Source organism: Triticum dicoccoides, chromosome 2B, assembly GCF_002162155.2.
Source record: "Triticum dicoccoides isolate Atlit2015 ecotype Zavitan chromosome 2B, WEW_v2.0, whole genome shotgun sequence".
Classification (NCBI taxonomy): Eukaryota; Viridiplantae; Streptophyta; class Magnoliopsida; order Poales; family Poaceae; genus Triticum; species Triticum dicoccoides.
This window is the reverse complement of record NC_041383.1, coordinates 40,475,279-40,489,847: the sequence shown is the minus strand read 5'-3', so window position 1 is coordinate 40,489,847 and position 14,569 is coordinate 40,475,279. Positions and strand designations below refer to the sequence as shown.

Genomic DNA, 14,569 nt, shown 5'->3' with positions numbered 1-14,569 from the left:
AGTGACAAATCCTAATCTCGATCTATGCCAACCCAACAAACACCTTTGGAGACACCTATAGAGAACCTTTATAATCACCCTTTTACGTTGTGACGTTTGGTAGCACACAAAGTGTTCCTCCGGTATTCGGGAGTTGCATAATCTCATAGTCTGAGGAACTTGTATAAGTCATGAAGAAAGCAGTAGCAATGAAACTGTCACGATCATAATGCTAAGCTAACGGATGGGTCATGTCCATCACATCATTCTCCTAATTATGTGATCCCGTTCATCAAATGACAACACATGTCTATGGTTAGGAAACTCAACCATCTTTGATTAACGAGCTAGTCAAGTAGAGGCATACTAGGGACAGTATGTTTTGTCTATGTATTCACACATGTACTAAGTTTTCGGTTAATATAATTCTAGCATGAAATAAACATTTATCATTAAATAAGGAAATAAATAATAACTTTATTATTGCCTCTAGGGCATATTTCCTTCACCTCCGTTATTAGAAGAGAAGAAAAGAAATGACCAGTTTGGCAGTCGGTGACCTTTCATGTTCAATGTTGTTCCTGGCAACTTGAATTTGCAAGAGCTCACTATGTTTGGTACATATGACAAACTTGACCGGATGCTAGTGGCATCGACTAGGCATACAGATTTCTTCTACCTCCATCTTTGGTATGGGCGCGGGAAAAAAATTTGATGCCATATCAGATCATGTTCCATTTCTAACTGATCTTGGTCATCCTCCTCCGAGTAGTAACCAGACACAGTTTAAATTTGAGCTGGAATGGCTTGCTAGGGAGGGGTTCCCTGACTTGGTTAAGAAAGTTTGGCCATGCAACCCCCGAGACAAAATGCCAATTAATGATAAAATTGTAGAATCTGCGCCTTGCAAAGATTCATTTATGGATGGGGTAAACACGACCGCTGTATATAAAAAGATTCATGGACATTTTTTAAACCATGAACTTTTGGTCATTCCTTTATCGTTTACCAGGTTCTGACGGGTGGGCCACATCTGTCACAATTGGGGTCAAAATTAAGTAACTGCCTCATCAGTGTTTTTTGTGAAAGTTGGGCACAATACGGGTATGTTTTTGCAAAAAGTTTCAAATTGGCGGTTTTTGAAACCATAACTGCAAACTCACCAGTTCCATCTTATTTGTAAGTCCATTCATTTCAAAGATGAAAAATATATAAGTGAACTCTACAACTCTCGATGAACCAAAAGATGAACCTTTTTAATCAATTCTTGAATGACCAAACTCGGAACAGTTTATGCATAACATATATTATGAAACAGAAACAAACTGAGCTGAAGTTAAAATCACCGCTAGAAGAAGAGAATGAACTGCAACGCAATGGACGGGTCCAGGTGCTATTACCACAGTCACTTCTTCATCGCCGGTTGTTTAGGTGCCTTATCCGCCGGGGGAGCGGCGGCAGCAGCATTGCCACCACCTGTCGCAGCCTTCCCAACACCGGTCGTCGCCTTCTTCTCGCCTTCTCCGGCTACCTTCTTGCCGTCTTTCTTCTCCTCCGCCTGCTTTGGACCCTTGCCACCGTCCTTCTTGGCGTCCTTGTCGCCGTCCTTCTTTTCCTCCTTGGCCTCCGGCGGGGGCGTCGGCACCATGTGCGCTGGCGGGTTTTGCTTGAGCTTCGCGAGGGCCTGGCGCATCCGGGAGAGGTCCGTGGGCTTGCCCGGCTTGGGCCCCTGCACAACCACGATGTTGGGCTTCTTCTCCAGCTCCTTCTTCTTCCTGCCGGCGGCGCCCCGCTTCTCCAGCCCCGGGATCTCGTGCGGGACCAGCTCCGCGATCGCCCTCCAGTACTGCTGGTCCGCCTCCTTGTGGAACTTCTCCTGGTTCGCCATGAACACCTGGCATTTGCATTTGACTTTGATCATCCGAGTGGAACATGCAGCCTAACTGAGATAAAAAAGAAGATGGAAGTGGAACATGCCTTCTCCTTGTCTCTGTTGTGTGTGCGCCTCCTCTGGCAGTTGAGCTTGCGCTTCTCCAGGAAGGATTTCTTGAACTCCTCGGCCTCCGCGATGATCTCGGCGCGCCGCTCCCTCTCCTTGCGCTCCTTCTCCTCCAGCCTCAACCTGTTTTGGCTGCGACATGAATGAAACCAGATGTTGTCAACTCAAGTGTTGAAATGTTGGCGATCATGAGTAAATGGCATGCATGTCACAGAAATCTGCGTACACGGTGACCTGATGTATATAGAAGAGATTGTATATAGTGCTCACCGGCGCCACTCACGCCGGAGGGTGCCCTCGTCTCTCATGGCCTCCGGCGGCGGCAGGACGGCCCTGTCGTCGACAGCCCTGACGAACAGGTCGTCATCGATGCTGCCACCGATGCCGCCCTGGAGCAGGCTGCCCATCAGCACTTCCTCGACCCCGATGTAGCCGCTGCCGTTGGAGTCCGGCGCCATGGTGTACGCGCCATACCCACTGCCAAACCCCTCGCCGGCGATCCCCACGAGGTCGTCCTCGGAGAGGGCGGTGCCGAAGGAGGAGTAGGACGTGGCGAAGCGGTGGCCGCGATGCATGCCGTGGCCCCGGCTGCCCTCGGCGTTGTAGCCGTCGGAGATGCCAAAGGGAGAATGTGCGAGCGCTTCGTCGTCGCCGGCGATGGCAGCGACGGAGTCGAAGGACGACATGGTGGCCGGCCGTAGTAGCTAGGGTGGTGGCTGAATTAGCGGATCATTTGAATCTTTTGATGATCCGAGAGGAGTGGAGGCGAGGTCGCGTGGACAAACTTGCGAAGGAGAGACGAGCTGGGTTCGTTCGCTGGTCTGACGACCGCTGTTTTCTCGCGTCCGCATGTTGTGGCAAATTCTTTTCCTCTGTGCCTTTGGGTTACTGTTGCAACATGGTAAAAAATAATATAAATTCGAATTTCAATCGAGGTTCTCACCAACTGATTATGACATACGGGTTAAAAATCACGTTTGACAGGTCTTCCATTCCACGTACGGGTTCATTTAAATTCTAACATGATAGCCAAATTTTGGGTATCGTTTCTTTTTCTGATTTTACAGCATACCCAAAACTGAATACCTATATTTTGACGTTCTTAATTTTCTACATCCTCCGTCCCATAATATAAGAGCATTTTTGACACTACACTAGTAGCAAAACGCTCTTATATATGGGACGTAGGGAATACTCCATAATTACATGCATGCCCAAAAATGTATGCAATGATAATTTGAAATTTTCAACATCACACCACACATAATTGACAACATTTCAAATTGAAGTTGAAATTTAACCTTGAAATCATAAGCATTGTGCATCACAAATGCAAACGACAATACATAGAGCTCTCAAATGTCATTTACCTCCATTGCCACCACTAGTGCTTGCATTCTCTCCGATGGCACCATTGTTTCCGTTGTCATCATTCACACTACATATATCAAATGTCAACAAAAATACGAGGAACTCAATGAGAAAATAGTTTTTTTAACTCTCGGTCATTTGATCAAACAAGTTGGGGGTGCTGGGCGACCGTGGCAACAGGAGACGTCGACTCAATCTCAGGCAGCGGTGGGAGGGGAGGAGAAGGGGGCGAGGCGGTGTTGTAGGAGCCTGTAGCGCGGGGAAGGGACGGTCGATGGCGAGCTTGTGCCACAGTTGTCACCTTCTTCTTCGCGCGGGTCGCCGCCGCGACCGCTGGATCGAGCAGCGGCCAGTTCCTAGCGAGCTTCTTCGCCTTTGGGGGAGCCCAGTCATGACAGCGGGGTCTTGTGGCGCTTCTCTGGCGGCCACGATAGCTGTTGCTGGAGGTGCGAGCCCTAGGTGGCATACGACCTTTGGTTCGTCCCAGAGGTGGCGGTACGCACGGGAGGTATGACAACGGGGAGGTTGGTGGCAATGATGATCACATCAGAGATGCCTTCCACGGCTTAGCGGTGGCTGGCGGCAGTCATGGTAGCAGTCGATGCAACACGGCAGAATGTTCCTGCCGAGCGGTTGGCTTTCCTGCAACCGGTTTTGGTGTTTTTTTGTAGTGCGGTAGGTACAACCAAATATAGGTCCTTGGTAGCAAATTTTTGGTGGCTACCCTTTTTTTTTGTCCCCATGCAGGTTTGGGCGTGTTGTTGGGATCATTTTTTGAGCCAACAACCCCGAAATTTCAGTTTTTAGGTCTCGAGCTAAAATTTAGGTATATTATTGGAGATGCTCTTAAAAGTGAGCTAGCCTTTTCCTTAAATGATTTAACCCCTCAAAATTTTGAAGAACAAGTCCTTAAACTTGTCTCTCCCTGCTCACATTTGGGCAGTTTGACGAGGCTCCCCAAATCCTCTCTCTACTCCCCTGTTTTGTCTTTTTGTGGGCACTCCAACGATTGTCGTCTGTCGCCGCCCACCATCTCCAGGCGGCACCCCATAGCCCACTATAGCCCAAGCCCATCCAGCGCCCTCGGCATGCTAGTATGGTGGCTTTCCCTTTGAATGCAATTTAATAAATTTCATTCAATAATGTTGGTTTGTTATCATAGGTCTGTTTCGTTCTTTCTTCTTTTTTGTTTTTACTTTTTTTATAAATTATATATGTTTTTTTTTCAAAAATGTTGCTTACGTTGTTTTAAAAATGATTATCACACATAAAAATCTATCAATGTAATATAAAAAAATACAGACAGTTCAGAAATGTTCGTAACATTAGAAAAAAGGTCACACATTTAAACCATGTTTATCACATTTAGAAAATACTCGTGAAATACTAAAAGAAATCTGTTAGCGTAATACAAAATAATTGTTGATACCATTCAAAAAAATGTTCATGACATTTAGAATCGCATGAATAAAAAAAATAAGTCCATGATGAATTTTATAAAATTTCAAGGTGTGTTTACTAAATGTTCACTCTTTATTTAAAAAAATGTCCATTTAAAAATGTTCAACATGTATTTAAAAATGTTTTATATGTATTAAAAAGTTAAACCAGTATTTAAAAAATTCATCGCATATTTAGAAAATGGAAATAATAATAAATAATTGAGGAAAACGAATAATAATAATAATAAAGAAGTTAAAGGAAAAACAAAGAAGAAAAGAAAAATCATAAACTAGAAGAGAAAACACAGAAAATTAAATAAATAAATCAGACAAAACATAGGGTCTAAGGGTTTCGTAATATAGAACCTTTCGGAAACGCTCCTACTGCTGAGACATACTGTAGGTGCTATTCAGCCGGCCCACTCAAACATCGCCGAAGGCGAGAGAAGCATAGGTCTCGGAATAAGCGAGATATAGCTACAATCCCGTACTGGGCGGCGGCATCTCATTGAGCCCAATCCCGTACAGTACCCAGACTGCAGAAGGAGTATTTGGAACAGAGCTCTCGCTTTAGGCTGAGTATATGAATCCACACTCTCCTTTTTTCAGATAGCATGTGCATGCAGGTATTCTTCAGGTAGTGTTGCTAACTGAAGCTCAATGTGTTATTCACCCCTATAAATATCTAATGTATATTGGCAAATTGGCATTGCCATTCCCGTCATATTCTGAATGACCTGAGGCTCAGTATGATTTGGATAAAAGCTTGTACTGGTAGATAGGTACAAGCTACTCCTACAAGGTTCTGGTTTAGGCATACTGGTAAGGGTTCTGCACCCAGTACCAAGTACCAAGTACCAAGGGTCTGGTTTAGGCATACTGGTAAGGGTTCTGCACCCAGTACCAAGTACCAAGTACCAAGGGTCTGGTTTAGGCATACTGAAATGCAACCGAAACCCTGTATCATTGGCTACTGGTTCTGCACCCAGGACCAAGGACAGAGTGATAGCTGTGATTTGCGGCCAACTCGGAAGTTCGTGCATATTTCAGGCCCCTCCTAGCCTCCATATCTAGCGCAAGAGCTTTGTCAGTCAAGTCCACAAAGTGCCTGCAAGATAATATTATATATGCCCAAGATTAGTGCTTAATGGTTCGGTCATGGTCCAAGTTTGGCCACTAATCTGATGTTTTTTGGTGGAGACTTATCAAACAAAATGTTCCTCGATGAGCCAACACTGCCATTAGCTAAAGTTGTTCTCCAATCCAAGCATGCGTTCCTTGACCATGGACTAAACTTTTTTTACGAATCAAGTTTATTATCTTGGTTCAGCCAATTATAAACCCACAAGGAGCAGAACAAGTATGTACTGAAAATACTACTTCCTCCGTCCCAAAATAAGTGACTCAACTTTATACTAACTTTAGGGAGTAGTACATCCCAGCTGAACATAATGCAATAAGTTAAAACCCCTTTCTTTGAAATGGGCTGCTAGCTAGTATTAGGAAGCATTGGCGCCTGCAAATATTTCCTTGAGCATGGACTAGATCATGTTTTCAATTTCAATGTATCATTCTTCCAACTCTGAATCGACCAAAGGGTGTCCTCGCTCATGATATCATCTTGGATTTGTTTTTCATTTGACTGCTGCTCGTGGGAAAGGGTCACATGCAACAGTAGCACGCGGCGGATATCGCATCTTGACCTTTTCCAGGACTTGCCCCAATACTCGCCTGGTATGAGAGATGGATGCTGGAATCTTAACTTGAAGATTTTTTCTTCCTTTCGGGAGCTTCAGCTACTGGATTTCTCTGGACAACAAGCTAATTTACAAAATTTCGAGGGTATGTAAGTCATATTGCAATGCATGCAATGCAACTCTAATTTTATTTTATTTTTCCAGTAGTTTTGATCACAAATCATTTGTTCGGGGCTATCCCAAGATCCATCGGCAGATTGGTTTCTTTGGAAGCCATAAATCTCAATCGAAACAACATGGGTGGGGCTCTTCAGAATATAGGTACGTACGATGAGTTCAACATTCCCTTTCAGTTGGTGAAATTATTGTTTTTAGTTGATTTAATGCAAGAATACATGACAGGTTTCCAAAATCTCCGGAACCTACGAGATTGCATTTGAGATCCAATCGATTGAGTGGTAGCCTCCCTGCATCTTTATTTGCACTTCCATTCCTTGAGCACTTGGATCTTTCAGAAAACCTCTTTGAAGGACGTCATATACCTATAAACTCATCTTGGAACCTGCGAGAACTTTATTTGAAATCCAATCAATTGAGTGGTAGCATCCCAGCATCCCTATTTGCACCCCTATACCTTGAGTACTAGGATCTTTCAGGAAACTTCTTGCAAGGTCTATACCTATAAACTCGTCTTGGAAATGTTCCTCGTTGCTTAAAACTATCAGGTTATCTGATAACAAGCTAAGCAGTACATTTGATTTCTTCTGGATAAGAAACTGCACGAAGCTCAAACAGATAGATCTGTCTAGGAATACCGATTTGGTTGTTCAAGTGAAAATGCACGGCTGGGTACCTAAATTTAGATTGAGAACACTAAAGCTCTCTTGGTGTAACCTTGACAAGAGCATCATTACAGAACCACATTTCCTACGCACACAGCATCGTCTGAAGTTTCTTGATTTGTCCAACAATAATTTACCTGGAAGCATGCCCAGTTGGCTGTTGACAAATGAAGTGACACTAATTTACCTGAATCTTGCAAATAACTTGCTAGTTGGATCATTAGATCTGATATGGCAACACCAAACTAATCTCAAACTGGTGAACATATCACTGAACCTAGTTGAAGGACAGAGCTTTCAGCCAACATCAGTTTAATGTTTCCTAATCTGGTTGTTCTTGATGTTTCCCACAATATTATTTCTGGAACTATACCACCATCACTGTGCCACGTGAGCAACTTATCAGTTATGGACCTATCAAATAACAAATTTACAGGAAAAGTGCCATCTTGCTTGTTCACTGATTGCCATATAGACCGGATATATTGAAGCTCTCAAACAATACTCTCGGGGGTAATATATTTGATGGAGCTAGTAGCTTCTCTGCTGACCTGTGGGAAATATACCTAGACAACAACAAATTTGAAGGGACTCTCCATAGAAATCTTTCTGGGGATGTAGCCATCATGGATTTACGTACATGCAGGAGAACTGGACACTTCATTCTGGGATCTTCCTGAACTGCGTGCTTTGAGCCTTGCTAGTAAAGGTTTAACTGGTGGCATTCACCAAGGAATTTACAAATTAACATTTCCTGATGTCAGACAACTACTTTACAGGGTGTATGCCAAACTGCAGCGCTTCATTATACCTTGAGTTTCTGGGTGTGTCTGGGAATTCACTGTCAGGCTCGCCGAGTGTCTTTTTCAACAGCACATACATTACAGCTTTGGGTCTCAGCCATAATCAGTTCACGGGCAACCTTGACTGGACACTTTATCTTACTCAAATCAGCGTACCTTTGATAAGCAGAAATAACTTTCAGGGGCAGATCTCTTCAAATCTGTGTAATTTCCAACACTTGAGTATAATTGACATTTCGAACAACATACTTTCGGGTTCCATACCACCATGTATTGGTGGCATACCATTTGGATCCATTGATGCTTATGAATACGATGGTTGGCCCTCAGGTGGTAGTAGTACTTATGAATTGGGGGATTATGGTGTGGACTTGCTGTATAGCAGTGAGTATGACCTCCAAGGCTTCACCTTCACAACTAAAGGGAACCCCTATACATACGGACGGAACTTCTTCATGTCGATGTCTGGCATTGACTTTTCTGCAAACATGCTGTCAGGTGAGATTCCGAAGGAGATAGGGAATCTGAGCCACATCAAGTCTCTCAATTTGTCGAACAATTTATTTACTGGACCAATTCCTACAACCTTCGCAAACATGAGTGAGATCGAAAGCTTAGACCTATCAAAAAACATGCTGAATGGATCGATACCATGGCAGATAACTCGGCTATCATCGCTAGAGGTGTTCTCTGTGGCAGACAACAACTTATCTGGATGTCTACCAGCCACAGGTCGGCTCAGCACATTTGATATGGACAGTTACAGAGGGAACAACAACCTTACATCATGCATTTCCCATTCAGGCCCTGTGGGACGGAATGGTACTGTAGGAAGTGCGCCTGATGATTCTGACCCGATCCTCTCCGTGGTCACTGCCATTTCTTTCGTCTTGGCATTTTGGGCCACTGTCACATTCGTATTCTGTCATACATTTGGGCAGCGTGTCATTCTCAAATTGTATTTTTTTTTTGAGAATTTGTCAGACTGTAATAGGTAAAAAGAGAGAGAGAGAGGCCTACTGATTAACAGTGATGATGTGTAAACAACACAGGCAGATCACTTTAGTAATCTGCTTTCCGATAATGTTTGTATCTGTAAACTATGTTATCTTTTGTTGCTTGTGGGAGCTGTGTCCCTGCAAGCTCTGGTTTAAGAAGGCGGGTAATAAAATCTTGGTGGAATCTTGTTGAAAATGAACTTGGCAAGAGATTGGAATGCTGGTAGTTAAGATTTTGCCTCCTGCGAGTAGAATGGTTGGTGTTTTTCGTAGCTCATTTTCTTTTGCAAGAAGTTATAATGAATTGATGTGGGAGGAAGTTTATCTTCCTAAAGAGCAGGGTGGCCTGGGTTTTAATCTTCTTTCTAACAGCGAAGAGTTTTGTCGAATTTTGTTAAAGAAGAATCACTGTAAAAGTAGAACTATGAATGGTGGCTGGAACCATCGGGCGTTGGATGCTTTTGCTGCTTTTCTGTAAGCTCAAGGTGCAGAATGGTGGTGGGCATTTGAGATTTTTGAGAGGATTCTTGGTTCTGCATAGCTCTTTATATACTCCCTCCGTCCCAAAATATAACAACGTGGTTCCTGTAATGGACTTTTGTCCACCAGGCTGCGGCCTGTTTTGAAATATATAAGGTAGAGCGATCTCTACCTTTTTCTTTCAAAAAAAATAATATAAGAACGTTTTTTAAGCTATGTTAGCTTGAAAAATGTTCTTATATTATGGGACGGATGGAGTAACACTTATGTTTTTTGTCTGAACTGAACTTGCTTCTGTCCATGGTGGCTGCTGTGTTTGTGAATGCAAGCATGCCGAAGATTTATGCAAAAGACCCACGATGAAGAGGACCTCAGTCGGCCACTCATTTTGTGTTCCATATTGAACGATCGAATCAAGTAGTTATTAGTTTCTTATTGGCTATGTTGTTTGACTGATTTCTTTTAGCACAATCAAATTTGTATCATGTCAGTTTTAAGTTTACAACTACGAATGTGGAAGGACCAACGATTGGTATGTACTTCATACGAATGTGCAAGGACCAACAATCAGGACCAAGTTTTCTTCCTTCTACCCTATTCCCGTTGTCTTCTCCTCTCCCCTGCATAAAATATTAAATCATAATTTAGTACTTCATCAGAAGAGGGTCCAGTCTTGGGCTGTGCCTGCCTAGCCTGGCGGCGGCGAGAGGACGGTGTGCCGCCGCCAGCGACGAAGAAGAATATCCTAGCAGCAGCTTCCGGGTCCAGATGCAGCAACCACTGAGGTTTGCAGGCGTTTTTTTGCTTCAGACGGTGGGGTGACAACACCAGTACAATACCCCCTGCTGTGCCTGTTGTCATACATAAACACCAAGTAAGATGTATGTTTAGATCAGTAGACGGCCTTTCACAGCAATCCATTGTACATAGTAAAGGATACAATCAAGTATGTTATTATTCGAGTATATGATTTACCCTGTAATGTACTCCCTCCGTCCCATAACGTAAGACGCTTTTTGGAGTAGTATTTTGTTGTAGTTATGATCCACTTTTCCCGCTGAATTTGAGAAATGAAATCACCTTTTTTGCATTGTTGTACGTGTCAACAAGTCAGCACACATGAAAATGCAGTTTGTCAGCAGAGCATTTTGCCAGGCAACAACCAGGGCAGAGTTTTGTTAGCAGGCACAGTAAAAGTAAAAAAAAACTGTAAAAATGAATGCGCCCACCGTGGGGCTCGAACCCACGACCACAAGGTTAAGAGCCTTGCGCTCTACCAACTGAGCTAGACGGGCTTGCTGAGTGACTGCCTCCAAGGTCTTTTATCACCATCGCGCACTCAAAGGTGCAACAAAGAAGAGAGAATGCCTGCAGAAAATGAGAAAAATATTATGGATCAGCAAGTGCTTCAGTGAAACGAAAGACATGATGCCATTTTCAGAAGATGGTCAGGCTCGGCCAGGCCAATTGGCATGTACTACGGGAGAGCTCTTTCACTGAAATAATTCAAACAATGGAAGAAAAGTCTTTGAGGAACACCCTTAACCCACAGGGGAGAGGTCTTGGCCCCCAGATGCCTATCCCCAGCATCTAAAAGCTCAACCATTTTACAAATGATGATCACACTTTCTAGTACTGTAGCTCTAATGAACTTCTTGTCTTCCTAATTAGGGTTGGGGCAAGGATCCCAGGAATATTTTGCTCACCAAATCCAATATACTCCCTCCGTTCCATAATTCTTGAGCTGCATAATGTTTTTGAGCTGCAATCAATACCTCGGAGTAGAAATCAATACCCAGGATATCCATGTTCTCCTGCAATAAGGTAGCATTAGGCCTCTAATGATGTATTTGAGCTGCAAGCCAGTAATGATATTGAGAGAAAGGTTGAGAAACTGGACAAACTATTATATGATGCTTAAGAGCCTACCTTCATGTGCTGATTGCCTTTTCCAGTCTCCAGGTTAGGGAAGTGCACAGGATCATATTCGAGACGCCATTTTGTTTCATCAACTGCACTAACTGATAGTTCAGAATTCTACAACTGACGATACTGAGCATGCACCTCTGAGATTTCTACTAGAGATGCAAGTTCTGTTTGTGTCATTCTAGCCTGACTGCGTAGCAAATCCTTTGTAACATTGTCAATCGTTTCCTGTGACCTGGAGCGAAAGCACCAACGCCAACAGCAATTCAGTGTCATCTTGGTTTGCAAATTGAAATCTACAGAATCAGATCTTGTTTAGATCATATCATCATTGTATTGATTTTGTTTCGATTTGGATAGCACCTTTACATACCAATGGGATTTTCCTTTTGACTCCATGACACCATCACTTTGGATAACCCTTTGTGGGGGCAAAACTTGCAGGAACGTAGAAACTTGGCACCTCAAAGGGGGATTCTGATGAAGTTTTAAATGCTCCACCATTCAAGACATGCAACTGAATGACTGATAGTGATAGTACAACAGTTCCACTTTTTCTAAAATGCCAAAAAGCCTCTCCCTCCCGAGGCGCTCCCGCGGGCGCCGTCGGGGTGCAACCCTAGCGCCTCCTCCTCCGGCCCTCCGCCCCGCCTCCCCCTCCCTCTCCGCCGCCGGGGGCGCCGCCGGCCAAAGGCCGCATGGCCGAGGCGGCGGCGGGGCGGTTCTCCCGTGCGCGCGGTTGGATGGTGTCGCGGGCCGCCTCCCTCCTGCCCGCGGCGTCGGGTCCCGACCGGCTCCTGCTCCGGCGCTCCGCCCCGCGCCCTTGTGGCCCGCCGACGGCTCCTCCTCCCCTCCCCCCTGCGGCTCGTGGGATCTGGTGGACTCGGGCGTGCTGGCGGCGGATCTGGGTGTCCTGGCCCAGATCCGGTGGTTGTTTTGGTCTCTGGTGGCGGGGGTGGCTGGCGTCCCCGTGGAGGTGGTGGTGTTGCGGCCGGTGTCCTTGCTGCTCCAGTGCGGGGTGGCAGGGCTTCGGGTGGTTCTGACCAGGGTGTGGAGGCGCAGGTGATGTGGTGGTGGCAGGTTGATTGCGGCGGCGGCCAGATTGTTCTGGCGTCTGCTCGTCTGTAAGTTGCCTGTGTCGACCTCCGACCCCTCTCCTCGGTGTCCGTTCACTTCTCTCGCAGGAGGGCTGGCCTTCTCCCGGTTGCGGTCCATCGACTGTCTCGCACCCGGTGCCGTAGGACCGAGCTGGTCTCGCGCCCGGCAGCAGGCCTGGCCCGTCTCGCGCCCGGCAACAGGACTGCACTTGTCTCGCGCCCGGCAGCAGGACCGGCCTGTCTCATGCCCGGCAGCGGGACTGCGCTCGTCTGGCGCCCGGTGTAGCAGGACGGCTCGATGGAGGCTTGTTGTGGCCGGCCTATTGGGTCTCGGCGCTGGGACCCGCCAGGGGTGCGGAAGTCCGATCCTTTCCGCTCGTCTCTGCGGTTGGGGTAGCGGTGGGACTCGGGGGACGTGGTGTCAAGGTCTTGGATTCTGGGGCGGCGGCCCTGGTGGTGGTGGCACTGTGCTCCTGGGCAGAGCTCGTGCCTTGGTGCTGCCCGGTTGCCACGGCCGTGTGGGCGGCATGGTAGCCGGGGTGTGGCGTTCGGTGGCGGTGAGGGTTGGCCGGGGTGAAAACCTACTCTATCTTGGGAACGGACGGGCGACGGCGTAGATCGCTCCCTTCTTGAAGGCGTCGTCGCGGCTATCATTGCCCGTCGTGTTGCTCCAGGGGAAACTCTGATCCTTGGATCGGGCGGTGGCGGCGCTCCGGTGTCGTATCCTTCTTGAAGGCGCCGCCTTGGAGCCCACGGTTCATCATATGCGGTTTCACTTCTTCGTGGTGGTGTTCACGGCTGAAGCCCCCGGCGGCTCTTGTAGTGCTAGGGAGTGTGTTGCTGTGCTCAGCGCCTATGTATCCAGCCTTGGGTGTGTGCGTGCGTTTGTGTTGGGTGACTGTGGTTGTATCAGGCACTATTGGTCTATGCTTTATATATAAAACGGGGCGAAAGCTTTTTTCGGTAATGACTGATAGTACAAGACAAAACTGAAAGGTCATGAACCAGACTCTAGTTTTGCTGTCACCAAAAATCTCCACAGTTGCATTGTCCATTCTTGAAAGCTCTCCATGTGAAAACTGTTTTGGTGGACATAGTCCTATCTTTTATATGGATTCTCCCGAGACTTACACTGGATAGAATGTTGTCTTGGCTTTAGGCTGAAGGTTGGTTGGTGAACTGATTATTCTTGAAATATAAACCCCTTGCCCGCATGTTGTCCTTTTATCACTCCATAACACACACTTTGGTTCGCTTTTGCTTAAAAGAATTAGAAGAAGGCATGGCGGCCAATTCCCTCGCGACTGTGTGACTTGCAGCCCTGTGGTGTAGGTGAAACCGTAAAAGAGCATATGGTGGTCAGGCCATCAAGATGTGTCAGTCTGTGCAGTGCACTTTTACGCAACGCATCCTGGCGGCCAAAAATGATGTTGGCGGCATGTGTGGACCAATGATATCACAAGCTTCGCTCGGCCCGCCTTTTTTTTTGCGAGGGTAAAAGAGATTTTATTCCAAAATACCAGGGTTACAATCAAGAGGCAATAGTTCCTCCACGCAAGGTGAACCTCTACCTAGCCATATGGCAGTAGTACTCTCCGTATGACTATACGAAGCCAATCGATCTGCTACCCTGTTTTGTTCACGCTTAATTTTCGACGGAATAAACTCTCTTACACCCATGTATCGCTGGATCTCAGCAACCAAATGTCCATATGCAGAATACCGAAGACTATCCCCTCTCATTGCCATGAAAGCTTCTGACGAGTCGGTCTGGACAATAATAGGCCCCTCCTCGTGCTCGATAGCAAGTGCCATCCCCTGCATTAGGGCATGTAGTTCAGCCTCTAGGGCGTCATTGCAGTTGAAGATACACCGATATGCCGCAAAGATGACGCTCCCATCAGTACGTCTCAACACCATCCCCGCTGCCGCTGA

The 14,569-nt window shown here is 46.1% G+C and overlaps 1 protein-coding gene, 1 non-coding gene and 1 pseudogene across 2 annotated transcripts; 1 reads left to right on the top strand and 2 right to left on the bottom strand.

Annotated features, from left to right (window-relative positions):
- Window positions 1-1,226: 1,226 nt before the first annotated feature.
- Window positions 1,227-2,664, bottom strand: LOC119360369 (clathrin light chain 3-like). Its single transcript, XM_037626034.1, has 3 exons — window positions 2,249-2,664; window positions 1,957-2,110; window positions 1,227-1,873 (listed from the first exon to the last, which is right to left on the bottom strand). Exons 1-3 carry the CDS (start codon window positions 2,662-2,664, stop codon window positions 1,385-1,387), a joined length of 1,059 nt encoding a protein of 352 aa, XP_037481931.1. The 3' UTR covers window positions 1,227-1,384.
- Window positions 2,665-6,401: 3,737 nt separating this feature from the next.
- LOC119360368 lies at window positions 6,402-12,603 on the top strand (annotated as a pseudogene).
- On the bottom strand, window positions 10,834-10,906 carry TRNAK-CUU. The gene has a single exon. It is a non-coding gene; the product is annotated as a tRNA-Lys (tRNA).
- Window positions 12,604-14,569: the final 1,966 nt, after the last annotated feature.